General features: G+C 39.5%; 1 protein-coding gene across 1 annotated transcript in view; it reads left to right on the top strand.

Moving 5' to 3' along the window:
* Positions 1-18,961, top strand: part of SNX9 (sorting nexin 9) — a 105,724-nt gene that overhangs the window by 7,940 nt on the left and 78,823 nt on the right. The window contains exons 3-5 of the mRNA XM_019526743.1: positions 317-403; positions 3,984-4,058; positions 5,310-5,432. Of these exons, the coding sequence (XP_019382288.1) occupies positions 317-403; positions 3,984-4,058; positions 5,310-5,432 (285 nt within the window). The remainder of the gene's footprint in view (positions 1-316; positions 404-3,983; positions 4,059-5,309; positions 5,433-18,961) is intronic.

Below are 18,961 nucleotides of genomic sequence, written 5' to 3'. Positions count from 1 at the left end.
CCCCCCCAAATCTTAAACTATAATCCTTTAGCCATTAATAGTTGCTGTCTTATGCAGACAGCCATAAATAGGAGTCTTATTTGTATGGGTTTTTTTGATGCTTTTCAACCTTTTGCTAGAAGTGGATTATGACAGCATCATTTTTGGACCACAAGATTGCAGTGTTAAACTTTGTTTTGCCCGCCACTCTTCCTTCTACCCAACTGTGTCAGTTAACGCTTGTGGATCAGTCCTGTGGTGCTATTTAAATAAGTATTCAGAATTCATGTGGTAAATGTAAAATGATGAGACTGATACCTTTTTTTTCCACTCACAGGCTCGAGTTCTGTATGACTTTGCTGCTGAACCTGGAAACAACGAGCTGACAGTTAATGAAGGGGAGATTGTTGTTATTACTAACCCGGTAAGATGGAGCAAATGGAAACCAGGCTGCCATGCACTGACCTACTTTCAGATATTTAAAGAGGGACTATGTGACATCCAGTAGGAATGTGTTTGGTGTTTTTTCCCTTTCTCCCCTAGGGTAATGGCAAATTAATTAAATAAGAAAGACACTTTCAGTGATGTTATGGATATAATTCATATTAACGAAAGCAAGATCAGAAGATAATAGGCTGCAACCTTACTACATGGTGACCAGACTCTGATTAGCTTTGTGCTATTAAGCATTCTGTGGTGGTGTCTCAAAAACATGTTAACGATATTGACATCCTTTTTAATCTGAATATATTCTTTTTTTTTTATGTCAGCTCTGCAATTGAGTAATGGTGTTAGATCTAAATGCAGCATGTTCATGTTCAAATTTTACTGTGTTAAAAACATGCAAAAAAATTGCAATTCTGCAAATTTAAAGCAGAAAATTTTAAACTTCTGCTTTTTAATTGACCTTGTGCTAGTTAGGGCAGTGTACATAAAGGTGAAGAGGATGGAAAGAGAATCTCATTCACCCTGTGAATATTTCCTTAGATGTTCATAACTTTTGTCCTTAGTTGCAATTACAGCTTTGTTTTGGAATGATTAGAGATTTGAATGGTTTTAATTCTAATCAGTGACTTGTCAGACTTTTTAAACATCTTCCTAGCTAGAAAAACATACAAAAATAAATTAATAAAATACACCTAACAAGTAGCTGAGTGAATTCGCATTTTAATATTGTATTCACTCATCTTGGTCAAAAAGACTCTTCCTTTTGCTCTTAATATGGTACTTCTGGTTCTCATATGGGAATGTAGTTTCGTTTGTATAGGGCTGCCTACAGACATATAGGGGATGTGCTCTAACTCATGGCGCTTTATATAAAGCACTGTGAGTTCGAGCCCTCTCCCCTTCCCCCTCCCACCTCATTTGCCTGTTTGTGGGGGGGGCAGAGAATTGACCCTGCTTCCAGCAGCTGCGGCATGCCAAGGGCCTCCAAGAAAACTGCTCAACTGCCCCTTCCCCACCCCCCAGCTCTGGGGCTGTTAGTAGGGGAGGGAGAGAAGGGTGCAGCACATCTGCTGTGGACTGGGCTTTGCTTGGTGAGAGATGGAGGGGAGCAGGGTGAAACAGAGCCCCTCACCTCATGCCCCCCCCCCCAGCTACCCTGCTGGGGTACTGAGGGAGTCGGCTGGATCACCTGAGGCAAGGAGTCTGTGTTCCACCCCTCCCAGCCTCACTCCAGCTCAGGCCAGGGCAAAGCAACCAGTAGCTGCTGCTGCCATTCTCAGGAGGCCTGTGGAGCAGGGGGGCGGGTTGGAACAGCCCCTTTGCTTTTGTGGGCCTGCCCCAGCTCCCAGTACCCCAGCTGGGTTATTGGGAAGGGGAGGGGGGGCAAGAGGTGAAAGAGCTCTGTTCTACCCCTGTACCCACCCTCCCGATCTCCAGCCAGGCAAAGCTCAGTCAACAGCTCCATGCTGCTGCTTTTCTCCCCCTCCCCTCTGCTGAGAGCCTGGTGGGCAGGGCTGGGTTGTCGCTCTATTACGGCACCAGCCCAGCCCTGTTCCTGCAGGAAAAAATTAAGTCCAAGTTCCCTAAGGCACTCTGCTTTAGAGCGCCCTTATTTAATACCTGATGTGATGAGTCTTAACTTTTTGTATGATTGGCTATTTTAAAAGCGCTCTGCAGCAGTGCGCATGTTATGGTCACAGCTGTAGAGCATTTTCAGGGGCCTGATAATGCAAAAAATGTAGCTTGCATAAGTGCTCTAAGTGCCTATCTTGCTTTTATGACAAAAGGTCACTGTATGGTTTTGTACCTTGATTCAGTAAAGCATTAAAGCATATGTAATTCCTGTTGGACCTTAAGTATCTAATTAAGAATAGTATGGAACTTAAGTATCTACTTTACTTCAAGCACTTAATGGAATCAGCTCCTTGGTAAAGAACAGGGTGTTCATGAGGAGCAGTAACACTACAGACAATTGACCGCTTGCTTGATAAATATAATTGTTACATGAAACTGTGGGCAAACAACTCTAACTTTTTGCCAAGCTAACTAGTTTTATTAATATGGTCCAAACTGTAGCATGTGCAGATTCTGGGAACTTTCTGAAAACTGTTTAATTAGTTCACATTGAATCATCAGTAATTTCTTAACAAGGGTATCATGCAATGTTAGCACTGTTAGGTATGTCAATATCTAGAAGTTATTTGAAATCTGGGTTAATCTTGTGAATTACAGTTTGTTGTATCAAAAACGTTCTGATCTGTTGTGGTTGTTTTTGCATCAGAATAAATGCTGTTTTTCTGTTTTAAAAAAAGTAAAAAAAAAAAAATGAAGCAAACCTTATTTTTAGAATGGAATGCTGTTAAATTTTCAAGTTAGGGGTCTCGGATCTAAAAAGGTTGAAAACTATTGGAATATGTGATTTATGCTTAAGTATTAGTAAGCACAATTTAAAATCAAACTGCCTTCAAAAATTGTTTAAAGGATTATTGATTAGACTTTTGCTTATCAGATCCTAGAAGTGTTTGCTGATTTATCTTTTGACATGCACATTCCAGTTTATCTGAGAATTTTGTTTTAAGGGTAGGGAGACATTACTGAAAATGAATAAACCTCTGTTTATTCATAAATAAATGAATAAGTATGTTTTGAAGTTCAAAATTTAGCAGGCGGTGGTCTGCATACACCAGACTAATTACCCAATGTTAATTATCTCATTACACATCTGGCTGTTTGAGACATTTTGTTAAAATTAAATCAGTTTATTCCAGGTCATTTTATCGTGGTATTTGTCTTAACCAACTTTGGTAAAGGCCTGCAAAGCCTTTAGGTGTTCTATTATTTAGTGTATTGTATTAGCGTGTCTTCTAGTTTGAGTGAGTTTTATGTCCCATTGTGTTTAGGCACTGTACAAACAGAGAGTACTTTCTACCTCCAACAGCCTCTGTCCTAAACAAATAGACAAGGAAATAAAGGAAGCATTTTCTTTTTAGCCATAATGTTGTCCTCTTCCTGCAACTAGCTCCATTTGCTGACACAAGAAGGAGAGATTCTGCAAATAATATCATTGCCTGTATCCCTAATTTATTCTCTGAGTGTTGCCCATCCAGTGTACTGAATAAGGGGGATTCCTGTAGAAGCACGATATGATCCTATAATTACTGTTAAGGTGTATGTGTGAAAGGGGGTTGAATTAAAGTTAAAGAAGCAACTTAAACATTTTCAGGTGCTGAAAAACTTAATTGATTGTTTTAGGGATTTTTTTGTTTTGCTCTGGGTTTTTTTTTTATATCTAACTTTACAATTTTGAAGGCTGTGAAACCTCACAACAGCCCTGAGATGGGCATTGTTAATACTCTCCTATCCTCCATTTTTAATGAAGAAATTGAGGCTCAAAAAATCCATACTCATTTGTCCAAAGTTGCATGGTTGCATCTTGAATCCTATTACCAAATAGTGGCTGTGACACCTTTCTGTCTCAGTTTGTATTAAACCATGCTATAAAATTCATTTAGCAAAAGCTTTCTTATGTTGCTTTTATTATTCTTTTTTTCCTTCAGGATGTAGGTGGAGGCTGGCTGGAAGCAAAAAATAGCCAAGGAGAGAGAGGACTTGTACCAACAGATTATGTTGAAGTAAGTTAAAACTAAATAATACATAAACCCTATTAAAACAGAACTCTTTCTCCATGTTTTGATTAATTAATATTGGACATTTTTTAAAAAATCTAACTTTCTAGACTGGAGGCCTGATTTAAACATGGCACTACTTCAATTCCACTAAAATAAATGCTGATAGTTCCTTAAAAAGAGGCTTTTCCTTCTGAGCAGTATTCTGGCACTGCCCCTATCTTGGGGTCCTTAGGTATTCTCTTCCTGTTGTAAATCCTCTGTCTAGCATCCCCTACTGGGAGCTGAAACCCATATTCCAACTGGGTTCCAAAGAACTGCTGCTTACTCAGACCTTGTGCTACTGCCTTCCATAGCTTAAACACATTCTGCATCCCAGAATCACACCAAATATGAGCCTTTGTGTTTACAGTTCTTGAACCCCATGTTGCCTCAAAGCCCAGAAGCATATAGATATAGATGTACTTTTTTTTGCACAGTGTCTGAACACCTCATTCTCTTGTTTAAAAGAAAATATAAAATACAGACCACCTCGTAAACTCTAAAGTTTGGGGTGCTGTGCTCTGTCCTTTGGGTCTTTAGGCAAACTCAAGACTTGTATACTCGGACCTTGATCAGTTTAGTAACTAAGAGGGGCTCTTCCTGCTGCAAAAGCCTGTACATGTCTCTCCCTCTCTGCCCAAGTACCCCTTCCCACTGTGTGGGTGTTTTGCCTTCTGTGAATCTTTCTGTCGTCTTTTGTCACCTGGGTTCAAGAACTTTTTAATCTCTAGACACTGGTCTCAGTTTAGCAAACTATCCCAAGCTGCTTATCCTGAAAACACGGTGGTTGAATTCTAACTTGTTCCTGATCAGGCAGGAAATATGACCTAGCTCTGGCAGCCCATGACCAGTTACTGCCTGATATACCGGTATTCGGTGATGCATAAGTTTTCATACTATCAACCAAATTTTGCAAGTTATACAGATAGGTGCTCTAGATTCATTTCATGTCCCATGGAGATCCTCTCCAAAGCTATTCAAAACAATGGACCATACTTCTCATCAATATCTGAATTTGATGCATCATTGAATTTGGGAAGTGTATACAATACCCTGAATGTGTTGGCTTGACTTTTTTAGTGTGTTCTTTTAAAGATCAGATTGTATCAGTGACTTGAAGGCTTTTAAATGCTATTAGAACAAGTAAGGTGATAGCATGTAATTTAATTCATGTAAGAGGGATAAATACCTTAAAACAGGTTTCTCTATTTTCAGATTCTTCCTGAAAGTGCAAAAGATGGATTCACTTGTGGCAATTCAACAGCTGACCAAGCCTTTTTTGATTCCCTTTCCTCAAACACAGTTCAAGTCAACTCCGCTGATAAAAGCAACAATCAGGTAGCCTTCAGTTTCCTCTTGGTATGGTAGGCATGGCATTAAGCAACATTTTGTTTAATATTAACAGTCGGCTTACTTGTTCAGCTTGCATAGTTCAGAATGGCTTCTGCAGGAAAAACGAGCATTGTGCCGAACATTTTAGAAATGGAAAAAATATGCAATTTTGTTTTCTTGAATAAAGTAGAACCATATAGTTCTTCATTTAATATAATGAAAATAAAAACCCCTCTGCGGCCTCTTCCTTCTTCAATATTATGTAAATCTAGTAACTATATAAGCAACATCAGTTGCTTGTAGAATTACTACTAAAATCTGATGTTCTGACTCATGTGAAATAAATCTACCTTCTCTCTGACTTTTTTGTAAATTGCCATGCAAGTTGACACTCACGGAAACAAAAATAAACTAACAACAAATAAACTTGTCAATTGCTTTATTGACATGAAAGGAAGGGCTGGTAACAGCATTCTGTCCTCTTAGCAGTTCGAGTGGAGGAGGGGCTGATCTTACCAATTTAGAATTGCTCTGTGATTTGCTGGTGGAGTATACCTCCTTTTATGATTTGATTGGTCTTTAGCTGGTACATTTAGGTTTCCTTCTAACAAGTGTGTAGTGAATCTTGTAGTAGTAGTAGATCTTAACTCTAATACTGGAAAAAAAAAACCCTAAATTCTACAAGATAACAAGCTAATACAGTTTGTAGAGAGAACCTTTCACATGTCCAAATCCTAGAAACAGTTCTACTCTTTAAAGTCCAGAGGTCAACATCAGGGTAAAATTGCTATATCCAGCGAGCGAAGCTGTGCAAAGGTCCTGCATACTGGAAAGCAAATACTTTGCTTATCTAAATAGACAGTGAGGAGCATCATTCATGAAAAGCTTCAAAGAGGGTTTTTTGCTTTGTTTTAGTTTCTGTTAAAGGACTTTAAAATGGAATGACACCTCTTACAAAAGTGTACCTAGGGACTTAACTGAGAATTAATCTGATGGCTCTTGCTTTTTGACACGGATTTTTTTTAAGCATCCTTACATATCCAGCAGGATCTCTCCAAGGCTAACATGGGAAAATTATTACCTGCCTACAAATACAGTGGTCTAATGGCACTGTCCTAATGAGTTAGGACAGTGTCTCTATTAGTTAGCAGCAGTGACTTTGTATTTACTTTCAGATCACTGATGGAAGTATTGAATATCACTGAGTCTAGTGCTAATCTTTGCAGAACTGCACAAAAAGTCCCTCCTTACCTATTTTGTATTTCCCTATTGACAACTGCCTTTTGAGGTTTCAGTCAGTTCTTTAATCCATTTAACATTTGTTTTTATTGATATTCTGTAGTACTATTTTTAATCGCAATACCACATGGTGTTAAGTCAAATGGCTTGTGGAAGTCATTGCTGTTAACTTAATTAAATGATTAAATCAGGTTTTATTTAAAGACCCATCTTCCAGAAAATGCAATGACTGGTGTTAATTATTTTTGTTTTTCAGTTGTTTGTTGATGGATTCTTGTATCAGCTTTTGCATCACTTTGCTTGGGACTGTTTTCTGGCTTTTAGACTTCTTGGTGCTAATTACTGCCCAGACAACCATTATGACAACATGCAATTGCCTTAGCAGCACAGATGACTACACACTCTGCTTTTCTGCTCAGCTCTATTATTGTCTTTATAATTCAATATGTAGGTAGTTCAAAGTCCTCCAGGGGGTTGGCCCGAAGTACTGATGAGGAATTCTCTCACCATAATAGCCTGTCTTACCAAAGTTTATTTTATTTTACTAGAATAATTGCATCTGTTTTTAAAATTGTAGGAGTCTTGGGGCAGGGGTGAGGAGCAGGGATTCTGAAGAACGAAGTGTCTCTGTTTAACTTTAATCCTGTTTAATCAAAATAGGACTGCTTGTATTAACTTTATATAGGCAATTTACCCAATAATACACTGAACTGGGAAATAACTGATGATTGCTCCTTTGACTTAATTTCTTGCTACTCAGAAGAATATATCTAGTTATAGATGCACAGATTCTACATTTTAGAAGATTGCTTGTTAGTAGAGCCAAAATATTTGGTACATTTATCGAGACACAAAATAATTAGTCTCTACTTTGAAAGCATTGCAATATTAGTAAAATGAACATGAAACTTAAAAAAAACAAAAAAACAAAAAAACTAGTGAATGATCAGAATACCATTAAGTTGTTGAATTGTGAACAGTTTGATAAATTTGATTTGGTAGATCTGAATAGACAATACCATTCATGAATAAGTGGAATAATTTGGCTATATCCATTGGGTGCTATAGTGAATTGAAGATGGTGATATTGGCAACAATTGGAGATCACTGTAGGGTCTTAAGTGTAGCTTTGTAAGAGTTGAAATGCAATGGTGCATTTCTAAAGCAAAAAAACCCAGGATTTTTAAATTATGGCATTTTGGGCAATCTTCTGTGGGGGCGTTTTTTGTTTTTGTAATGGCTGTTTTTACAAGACTGTTGCTAAGTGGGCATGATACTTTATTATTATTACTACTGTAATCAAGAAAACAGAATTTCTTTAATAAGCATGAAAAGTCACTTACAGTAACATGGTTCCATATAAGATACAGGTAGTATGAACGCAAACAAACACTGATTAAATTCATGATTGTCAACTGTCCTCCCAGATCAGAGGAAAGTTGTTTTGTTGGTGCCGTACACAGTCTTCCAGTATTTTAAAAATAAAAATTAAGTCTCTCTCCTTCTAGCTCATTTGACAGAAGTGGGGGGAAGCCTTTGTTTTCCCTGTTTCTTTCTGCATGGGATCTGTGCCCTTTCTGTCATAAGAAAGGATCAGTAACTTGGCCACTACTCTACTTGATGTCTGTCCTTTTCACATCCTGTGAAAATATATGTCTCAGCTAGTCTGAACCTCTTCTGAAAGAATGAGGAGTGCTTAAGGACAATCTGGTGCTTTCTTCCCTTTCTGCATCCCTGGGAGTCCTTGAATCGAATGTAATCTTGGGTCCTGCAATAAACTTGGTTGTGTCTACCTGAAGTGCTAATAACTCTTCAGGAAAGGAACGTTTTGGCTTTCAGGGGGGCAAAGCTTCAGTACTGAGGGTAAATTGATTTATATGTGTCTTTAAAAAAAAAAGGAAGAGGAAAAAAAAGTGAGTTGCTAGCTTCCCTAACTTAAAAAAAAAATGAAAATGTGCCTTTGCATTGCAGTCACATCACAAATGCTGGAAGGAAAATAAAGTGTGTAATTTTTTTAAATCTTGAGTTTTAAGATGCAACTTTTTAACTTTGTGTTACTGAGATTTGTAATAGAGCAGTGCTCAGAGAGGCAATAATGCTTTCAGGTAGGGAATACCCAACTCTGCCTGGTCACTTTTAGATGAGTAGGCAAGCAGATTTGTTAAGCTTTTCATCCAGTGATTTGCTTTGAGATATCAAAAAGTGCCTCTGGGTGGCTTTATGAGGACTTGGTGTTTGAACAATGCATTATCGAACTAGGGCTTTTTGCCATGGTTTGGTGGCGGTAAGTGAATGTTGCCACACTCAATAGTAGGGAAGCATGAGGACCAGAAAGCTAGCAACAAGGTAGAATAGTCAATGTCAATAGGCACTTGGGCACCTGAAGGAGAACCATAAGGGCATTCATAGATAATGTGGTCAACCATCTGAGCTTGAGCACCACAGCTGCCCCAAGAGTGCATGTCATGACTTGGTGATAACACTATATACCAATGACCTTGCTGAAGAGAGAGAACTTCTGCCTAGGACTCAGGCCAGTCTCCCACCTTTTTCCTTCCCCAGTCCCTCCAGCTTTCCAGCAATAGAGATGTTGGGCAGGCCTCCCAGCTACCCTGCTGCTTTAAAGGGACTTTATCAGTTCAAATGCCACTGTCTGAAATGGTTGCATCTCCTGCCAATAAAACCAAAAACCTAAAATTGTAACTGTGAAACCCACTAGAGAAAATGGCACATCCTGTGTGCTGAACAGCACTTTTTTTTGTAGTGTCCATTCCATTCTTCTGTACAGCAGTTAGGGTTTTTTTCTTGTTTGTGTGGATTTTTTCTCTGCAAAAAGAAACACGTGCTTTAAATAGGAAAATGTGGTTGTGAAAGCACACGAAGAGGCAGGTGGCTTGTGGGCAGAATATCTGAAACTTCTTCTAACTTTGTTTTCCTTTAACTGACTAGATTTCAAGTTGATGATACATAGGGTTACCATATTTCCAGTTTCAAAAAAGAGGACCCCTGAGGTAGGGGGTAATGAGTAGGGGGGTCAGTGATTATGCTCATGCCTTGCCTCTTCCCCCTCACTCCCAAACTAGTCCCCTGTTCCCCAGACCATGCTGGTGCCCCTCACTCCTGACCTGCAGCACCCTGGCATTGCTTGTTCCTGTGCTGATCCACAGCCCTCCTGGTGCCCCTTGCTGTGGCTGCAGAGTAAAGGGCATCAGGAGGGCCTCTTACCCCAGCCCTGCTGGTGCCCCTCACTTCCAACCCTTGCCTTGCTTCTGTGAGCACAGGCAGCAGCCAGCACCACATACTTCCCTGTTGCCCCTCCTCTGCCCCTTCTTGTGCTGGAGGAGCAGGGGCCTCCCCCACTCTGCTGCAGCCCAGTGCCAGGGAAGACTTTGCTGAGCAGAGAGCAAAAGCCCAAATCCTGGAAATTTGTTGATATTTAAAAAAACCCCCACCTGGATGGAGGTGGGAGGACCCAACAAGAGGACATGTCTGGGAAAACCCGGACGTATGGTAACCCTATGGTAACACTTCCATTGCCCAGAGTGTGGGGCATTGCATGGCACTTCAGTGCATGCCTGCCCAGCACTCCCTCCTGCTTCTGATAGGGGGGAAAAACCAAGTCGAACTGCTCTGGAATTTTTCCCCCTCTGCCCACCTAAAAAGCAGGCAATCTCACTGTGACTCAGACAATTAAAAACCTTGGGTGCTGACAGATTCTGGGGGGGAGGGGAGGGAGTGTGGGGAGCACTTAACTGGATGCAGCAGCACATTACTTTGACTCAGCTCTGCAGCATCTATATCGATCGAGTGCTTCAGCGGAGCTTTTTGGAGCTTTTATCCAAAGCTGATTCAATCGGCTTTTAGATAAAAGTACCAACAAAGCCCCACTAAAGCGTCCATTCTATGTAGACGTTGTGAAAGCCAAATCCAGCTGCAGTGCCTCTTCTGGTCGTGCACTCGGCTTGATGCAGGACTTTTTGAAGTAAAGCACTGCTTTGCTCCCCCCGCATCTGCAAGCAACCCTTGAGTGCCAATTGTCTGGAAAAAACTTCTTAACTGCAAAAATCTTCACTAATTTCCATGCGTAGTCCTTTGCGTTTGAAATGCCTTTGTGATGAGATAAAAAGGGGCATGTTAAACCAGGCCTATATTTGAAAAATAGGAGAGATTAACAGGGACAGGCAATTATTTTGGGCGGAAGGCCGCTTACTGAGGTTTGGCAAGCCATCGGGCCGTGTGACGGGCAGCCAGGGGCAGATGAATATTCATTTTCTAAAATTTTTCCCATCAGGCCAGATAGAATGGCCTGGCAGGCTGTATCCAGCCCACAGGCTGCATTTTGACCATCCCTGGATTAGGAGCTTCCTACCTGTCCTGTTTTCCCATCTCTACTGAAACAAACAGTAGAATTTTCTTTGTATTCTTTCTTCAACTTTCGCTGTTGGGTCACTTCCAGGGACTGGTAACCACAATGGATTCCTGTTATCTGCCGACCTGTGTTTTAAGATTAGGGTTTTTTATCTTTTTTTTTCTATGCAACTAAATTAATACTCTTTCATTTATTAGCAAGAAACTGCCATCTGATCTAGGTGCAGTTACATCTAGCTGTTAGTAGAATTTACAATTTGGTCTTTTTGCACAAGCTTCAGCCTGTGTGATCTATCCAAATAGTGATGCATCAGTACAACCTTCCTATCTTTTTTTTACCCCTCAAGAAATATTGCCTGCTTTTGGCAGAAATCCTGTTCATTTGGCCAAGAGTTCTGGAATACATGCTAAGAATAAAGCTTTCATCCTTGAAGTCTATGGAGCTCCTCTGGTCCAGTAGTACTACTATAATCAAAAGTCTGTAGGCAATTTTTCTGTGTGCATTCCTGTTTCAGACATTGGTGTTTTGGCAGTGGCAATTCATTCAAATGGCAAATAGGTATCTGAAACTAGTTTTGCTTCTAGCTACATTTAGGAAGAAAATGTGAATTTGAAATCTTCATGGCTTTTTATAAGTAATTGGGTTCCCCTTGGGTTTGCATTGGTATTTTGGAAAAAGAATCAAAGTTTTGAAATTATTACTATGTATAAAATTACATTCTGAAAAAACAAATATAGCCTCCGTAGCAAGATACACATTTGCTGTGCAAGTTAAGCCATATTGCCTGTTAAGAACAAGCTTATCTTCAAAAACAGTACATAAATCTCTTAATTTTCTGTGTATGACTTGAACCATAGCATGATGTGTAGCTACTACAGTTTTGCTTGTAATGAGGAACTAGTAAAGTCTTGGTTCCTATGGTGCTGAGAGTTGAGACTAATGCTGCCTTGCCTTGTTTCCTGCTGTAAATGAGCACGTCACTAACTGGGCTTAGGAAAGTTGTGTGACTGGAAGTGGTCTACAGCTATAAACATTCAAATCTATGATGGTAATGAGTATTTTTTAGAATCTGTTGATGAGTTTGCTTCCATTTTTGTGCGTCATTCTCATCAGTGGTATAGTTTCATTTCTATAGGAAAGTGACTGTGAGACTAGTTCCTGAAAAAAAAATATGTATTCTGCAAATTCAGCTTTCTGTGAATTGTGAAGTGTTTTATTTTTCACTCTTCCATGGCATTACAAAATATCTAGGGTTCACTGATAAAGCCCTGTCAAAGCAATGGGTATTTATGGAAGTATTTTGTAAAATTAAAAAACCATGCTCTTCCAATTGAGCAATACATCAAGTAACTTTCAAGTTTAAAAAAAAAAACCAAACCTTCTTGAACTGAATCTAAATAGTATTGTCTGATGTTTATAACTGGGGTGGGGGGGAGAGAAAATATGTAGGAAAAATATCCCCCAACTTACTATGCTTGGAGTAACATCTTGTCACAACTCAAACCTGGCTTGATGATAGACCTCCAGAGAAATGCAGAGGAAGGCAAGTTTAGAGAGAGGTTTAGTACAGTATCTTCTAAAGTTTTGCTTGTAGGTGCAAGCAGATAACTTTAAATTCCTAATTTGCTTTGGAAGAATAACTATTAGTTTAGTTTAATTTGGAATATGCATAGAGAGTGTGCATTATTTCTTCTTGGGAGAAGGTTGGGACAGGTGGAGCCCAGATCATTTCATATAATGAAGGGAGGGATTTCATCAACTTTTGACCTCTCTTTGGGTGATGATAATAGAAGTCTTGCAGCTCCTGGATCCCTTCATATGTTTAACAGAGTGACCTGCTGAGCTGCAGGGATCTTCTTCCTGCTTTTCATAGCAATTGGCTTTCTAAACTAAATATGCCTTTTCTGTACTTGCATTGTAACAAGAATGCTGTGTAGAATATTATGTAGTTCCTTTTAGATAATAGGTTTTCATATGAAGAAAGGTCCAATGTTTGAACATACTCCAGAGAACTGCATTGGTAATGTTTTGTATCTTAACCTAAACACAGAGTGGCAAATCTTAAGCTGTGAGAAGCTGCCTGGGGTCCACTGGCTTTAAATTTATACCAACTGAGGTATATGTCGTCTCCAAAAACTTGCTTCCCCAACCTTATACCCCCTCCAAGTTATAGAAGCAAAGTCTTTTTAGGTAAGGGTCCTGTTGGGAAGGGAGGAATGTAACACATGTAGGTTTCTACAAAGTCTTTCAAGATCCATAGACTGTCTAGGCAATGGATGGCAGGCAAGGTTCTTTGGGAAGATGTGAAATCTTTTATTAGACCGAGTAGTTGGGGGGAAAAGTTCTCTGCAAGCTTTCCAGCGCAATCACCCTTCTTCAGGCATACGGAGTCACTGCTATTCTGCTCTTCTGAGACTCCTAGAAGCTTAGTGGGACAGGATGTCAGTGAGAATGTAAATAGGTAGAAATTAGGAAAAGAAAAGGGAGGGGGTAAAATAGCCAAAGACAGTAAGGGAGACCCTACTGTAGTAGCTTTCCAAGGTAGAAAAGAAGCTGTCTGTGGAAAAAGTAAATAGCTGGAAATGGTGAAGACAAAGCGGGGTGAGGGGGGCAAGAAAAGTGTAAGGTCAGGTCTGACAGGTACCTGGTAAATGAGATGTTAGGCAGGTTGTAATGTGTCATAAATTCAGTGTTTATGTTGAGTCCATGATTTTTTGTATCCAGATTTATGAAGTGAAGTTCATACACTCGTCTATGAAGGTGTTTTCTAAATTCCCTTTGAGGATTAGAACTGAGAGATTGGAGGGGGAGAGATTGTCCTGTGAGAAGTGTGCCCCTACAGGTAGTTGGGTATTCTTGTCTTTTGATAGATTTTTTGCTGTGCTGTTCATTCCTTTTCTACCCTTTGTCTTCCTAATTTCCACCTATTTACTTTTTCACAGACATTCTCTTTTCTACCTTGGAAGACTACCCTTACTTCTTTGGCTATTTTTTCCCTCCTTGTTTTTCCCCTCCCCCCTTCTCTACCTTTTTGTTTTCCTCATTTCCACCTATTTGTGTTCTTACTGACCTCCTGTCACATTTAGCTTCTTCTATTCTTTGGAGTCTCAGAACAACAGAGACTCCTTATGCCTGAAGAAGAGTGATTGCACCAAAAAGCTTGCTAAGAACTTTTTTCCAGCTACTCAGTTGGCCTAATAAAATATCACATGTACCCAAAGAACCTTGCTTGCCTATGTCCTTAGACAGGCAAGGCTACAAACAAAAACGTAGGCAATAAATGAAAACCTAACATAAATTTGGAGCCAGTGGAGCTTCCCACAATGGAAGATTAGCCTCCAAGTTAAAACACAAAACAATACCAACGCAGTTCTTTGAAATACAGTTTGATAAATGAATGCAAACATTGAGAGATGCTTTTGGAGTTAGCATGGCTGCTGAAACATGACAAGTTGATGGTGTTTAAGAGGTTTCGTAACCTTTTAAATGGCAGGCTTCTAGATATGTCAGAACAGGCTGTTTCATGGTCTTAAATTGCAGTAAAGCAAACTTTTTAGGTTAGATATTAAGAAGAGTGTGCTCACTATGACAGTGTGGTTAAGCACTGAAACCAATTTACCCAGAGAGGTTGTGGAACCTCCATCCTTGGAAGTTTTTAAGATGAGGTTAAATACTTGGCTAAGATTTAGATGGAGATGATCCTTCCTTTGACAGGAAATTAGTGTAGATGAGCTCCTGGATGACCCTGTGATTTGGATCTGGCCTGCAGGGCATGGGTCAAGCATCGCATGCTAATTTACTCACTTCACAGCCTCCCTACCATTTGATGACATCACAGTAGAAACTAACTTATGGAATTTACTAATTCTTGCTTTCTTAACTTTATTAATGTGAACATATGTGATTTATACACTTGTGTAATAAAACAGTAGCTTTGGAGGTGTACAACACCTTTGTGTGTGCATCTTAAACTGTAATGCTGCATTACAGAATAAAATTGTAATTGCTCCATAAGGAGGAAAATATCAACAACAAAAAAAAGGATTGCACAACTAACTAAATAATTGTGGGAGAACAACGCAGCTAGAATTTCTGGAAGTACTAAACTGAATCACTCATTTTTTCTAAATAAATATACAAAGGGTGCTTTTTCCACTCTTCATGCCATCTCACTTGCACATGATTAGATGTATAAACTCTGAGAGCAGTTAGTTACCCACAGTGCTTTGTTTTTGTAGTTTTCAAGCACAGAATAAGAAGACTAGAAACTCTTTTTGGGTATACCTCAGCCTGTCCTCTCAGATTGGGAAGGCCCACATGGCCAGAGTCTGAGTAATTTAGTGGGGGAATTTTAAATGGTGGGTATGAAGTCAGGAAGGATCCAAGGGATCTGGAGTGGGAGTGCTGCTTCATGGTAGCCACTGCTCCTCAAAGTCAACCAAAGAGCTGAACTGGTGATTGATTGCAAGTCAGAGGAACTTTTCTGGAGGTGACGCTTTGTGAAGAAACGCAGATAAGTCTGGATTCTTTAGATCTTCAATAGCACTTATACTTTTGGCCTGCTGCATTTATCGTGGGTATCTTCAAATTCCCTCTACAAGGAATTGTAGAACTCTGCAACATTTTTCCAACCTTTGGACATAAACTGCTACCTTTAGTGTCTGGATATGGCACCCTAGTTATTGACAAAAACTAAAGTGGGTGATTAACTCCTCTTGAACAGGGACATCAGCAGTGTACCATGCCAAATGGCATCAGCCCTCTGCTTTGAGCAGGGGTGACACCCACTGTTCAGAGATGCTGCTGGTGGTCATGGGATGTTGAGCAGGCTATGATGCAAGTTAGTAGAGTTGTTCTCAATATGTTGAAGACTTGCAAAACAGCCCTAGACTAAACAAAATTGGACTTCTCCCCAAAGAATGAATTTAGCTGTTGGATGCTTGCATGCTTTCTATTATTGTGGAGTTACTGTCTTGCTTTCTGTAATATAATATTGTGCTCTGGCACTTTGGCACTGATCAGGTTAACAAACTTATTGTGATGACAATCCCATCAGTTTTGTGTACGAGTTCCTGCTTGCACGCATGTTGGTGAGATGGCATTTGGCACGCATGAGTTGCACCAGCTGCCTCATTGCAGGAAAGTTTGCTGTACTGTGCTGAATGTTGCCATGTATTCTCTTACTCCCTCTTGTGTTCATTTTCCTCTTTCACTAAACACTTCTTATTTTAAGGTGGAATCTTTGGCACCTGCCACTCCAACTTGTAATCAGGAAAGCCTTAGCCAGTCACCTCCTTTAACTCCTACTACAAGAAAGGTAATAAGAAAAAACAAATCAAAAGCAGCCTGCAACAAAAACAAGACACATTTTAATTACCAGAGGATAGTGTTTTTTCTTTTTTCACTACTATATGAAATGCTTTAATGTGATCCTTAAGTGTATAGACATGAAAATAGTGAGGTTTTAGGGAGTTTACATTATCTCTGTATTTGGTACCACTGTGACTGCTGTCATAATATGACAGTACCTTAATTCTAGTATCTATGTTCAAGGGGGCATAGAATAATTGCAGAGGGTTTGATAGAAAAAGGCATAGGAATGGATAAAAAGACTGGAAAATCAGGCCTTTATAGTGAAAGATTTGAGGAACCTTATCAGAGAGGAACTTACAGGATGACAAATTTTGGGCTAGAAATAAACCAACCTTTTAACATGGAGGATAAATCATCCAAATTATTTAAGAAGGTTTGTGATACACTCTCAGTAGAGACCTTTAGGAAAACATCCAAACAAAACTTTGTTTAAACATAAGTTCTAGTTCAAGCACAGCTGTTAGAGTTGAAGTAGAAATGAATGAAGCTGTGCTCTTGTTATGTGATTTTTTTTTTTTTTTTTTTGGGGGTCTCCTTTAATATTTTTTCCCCCTTTAAAAAAAAAAAAAAAAAAACAAAAAAAAAGACCACACTTTTTTTTTTTTTTTTTTTGGGGGTCTCCTTTAATATTTTTTCCCCCTTTAAAAAAAAAAAAAAAAAAACAAAAAAAAAGACCACACTTTTTTTTTTTTTTTTTTTGGGGGTCTCCTTTAATATTTTTTCCCCCTTTAAAAAAAAAAAAAAAAAAACAAAAAAAAAGACCACACTTTTTTTTTTTTTTTTTTTTTTTCTCTAGGTGGTCTCCTGTAATATCTCTTCCAGCCTTAAAGAAAGGAAAATAAGAGTAGTACGGAGGAAAAACAGCATTCAGTCTGCCTTCCATTAGATTAGCTCAGTTCATTTCTGTTAGTCATATTCTGCTTCTAGTGAGAGGAGGGACATCTTAACCCAGATTGTACTGCCTTCCTTGCCAAAGGTTTTATATAGTTAAGGGTACAGATACCATAGCATGTTTTTATACTCCACTGTAAAGGCAGACTGTCTATCTGTCATTGTACATGGTGTGCCTACTCATCTATAGGAGATCAGGTAATAACTTGAGCCAAGGCCTACCTAGGATAAATGAAGAGAACCAAAGCTACAGCCTCAACATACACACTGGTGTAACTTAAGCTATCATACAGTTACTACTGTATTTTTGAGAAGCAAGTTTACATGGGGCAGGGCATCTTACACTATACATAGTGTGTGAGTACATTGCATTGTACAAAGTATGTTGTACAGCTTGTTACTTAAGGAGAAACTGGTTGTTTGTCCAGATCCTGGTATAACTCTAACTTTTCAAAGCCTATGCAAAGAATAGGGATATAGACATGGCATGTATCCCTCATCAAGTAGAAACAAAGGCTGATACTGTCAGAGAATAGTTTCTCCCCTCCTTCCCTCTTGCTCAGCTAAGAGGGAAGGAAAAGCTCAGGAAAAAGATTAGAACTTCAGTAGTTTGTATCGTTTCCTTTCAGAAGCGAAGTCTCTGTGGACTTTTACCCTCTTATGCTCCTGAATCTATCTACTTCTACCTGCTGTCTTTCAAAATGTGAAGATGATCTTTGTCCATTTATTTATTTAGTCTCCCCACTATTCTGCAGCAGAGCTCAGATTTCCTTTGCCACCTACTTGCATGCTGGGTTTTACATGTACTGCAATGGAAGGGAAGACTTCACTCCCTTTTTCAGTCTTCCCACTACCAAGCTTATGATTCCCAATTAACTGAGCAGCATACATTACAGAATGCATGCAAATGATGACTTACGTAAACTGTTCTTTTGTAGGTGCTGCATACATAAAAGCCTTTTCCCACGTGATTTGTTCCCAGGATGAGCACTTAGTCAACATCTTGGGCACTCTACTGCAACCCTGACTGCATATCTTCTTCCCTGTCGCCCACACACCCTGTAAAAGCAAATCCACAGGTTCTTCAAATTATTGATGACTTTGGGGTAGCAGAGCACTAATCTGTCAATCTAGCCACCCATGAATAGGAAAACCTTGTAACTTAGCAGCAGGTCCCCAGATACTGTTCTTCTCTGGTTCATTAACTTCTAGTTTTAGAAGTTGTTACTAACCAAGAAAAAGCTTATTTCAGAGGAAGCCTAGATCTGTCTCAGTGTGAAACCATCCTGGCGTGAACTCAGATAGACAGTCCTTTTTCACAGGATTGCAAATATTCAATCAACCTCCCTTCTAAGAGTCTAGATTGTTCCCCGAGGATAGATTCTAAACTTATCAGCTTCAGTAGCATAACACCCTCTGGTGCTGCCTAAAGAAGGGGACTGTGCCCTCATTCCTGTACCCCTTCCCTAGCACACCGCACCTTCCCTGCAGCAGCTCTGGCTCCCGCTCCAGCAGTTGGGAGGTCAATATAAAAGCAGCAATGGATAGAAGAGGGAGCAGTAGCTGGAGGGTTTCTGTTGCAGGGGGGAGATGTTGCCTTCTGTTTGCTTCCAAAAATCAGTATTTAAAAAGCCATTTGACATGTCAGTGGTGCAAAAAAAAA

This window comes from Gavialis gangeticus, unplaced genomic scaffold (genome assembly GCF_001723915.1).
Source record: "Gavialis gangeticus isolate Ggan-Ray unplaced genomic scaffold, GavGan_comp1, whole genome shotgun sequence".
Taxonomy (NCBI): domain Eukaryota; kingdom Metazoa; phylum Chordata; order Crocodylia; family Gavialidae; genus Gavialis; species Gavialis gangeticus.
The sequence above is the reverse complement of the archived record's forward strand: the minus strand, read 5'-3'. Positions and strand labels throughout refer to the sequence as shown.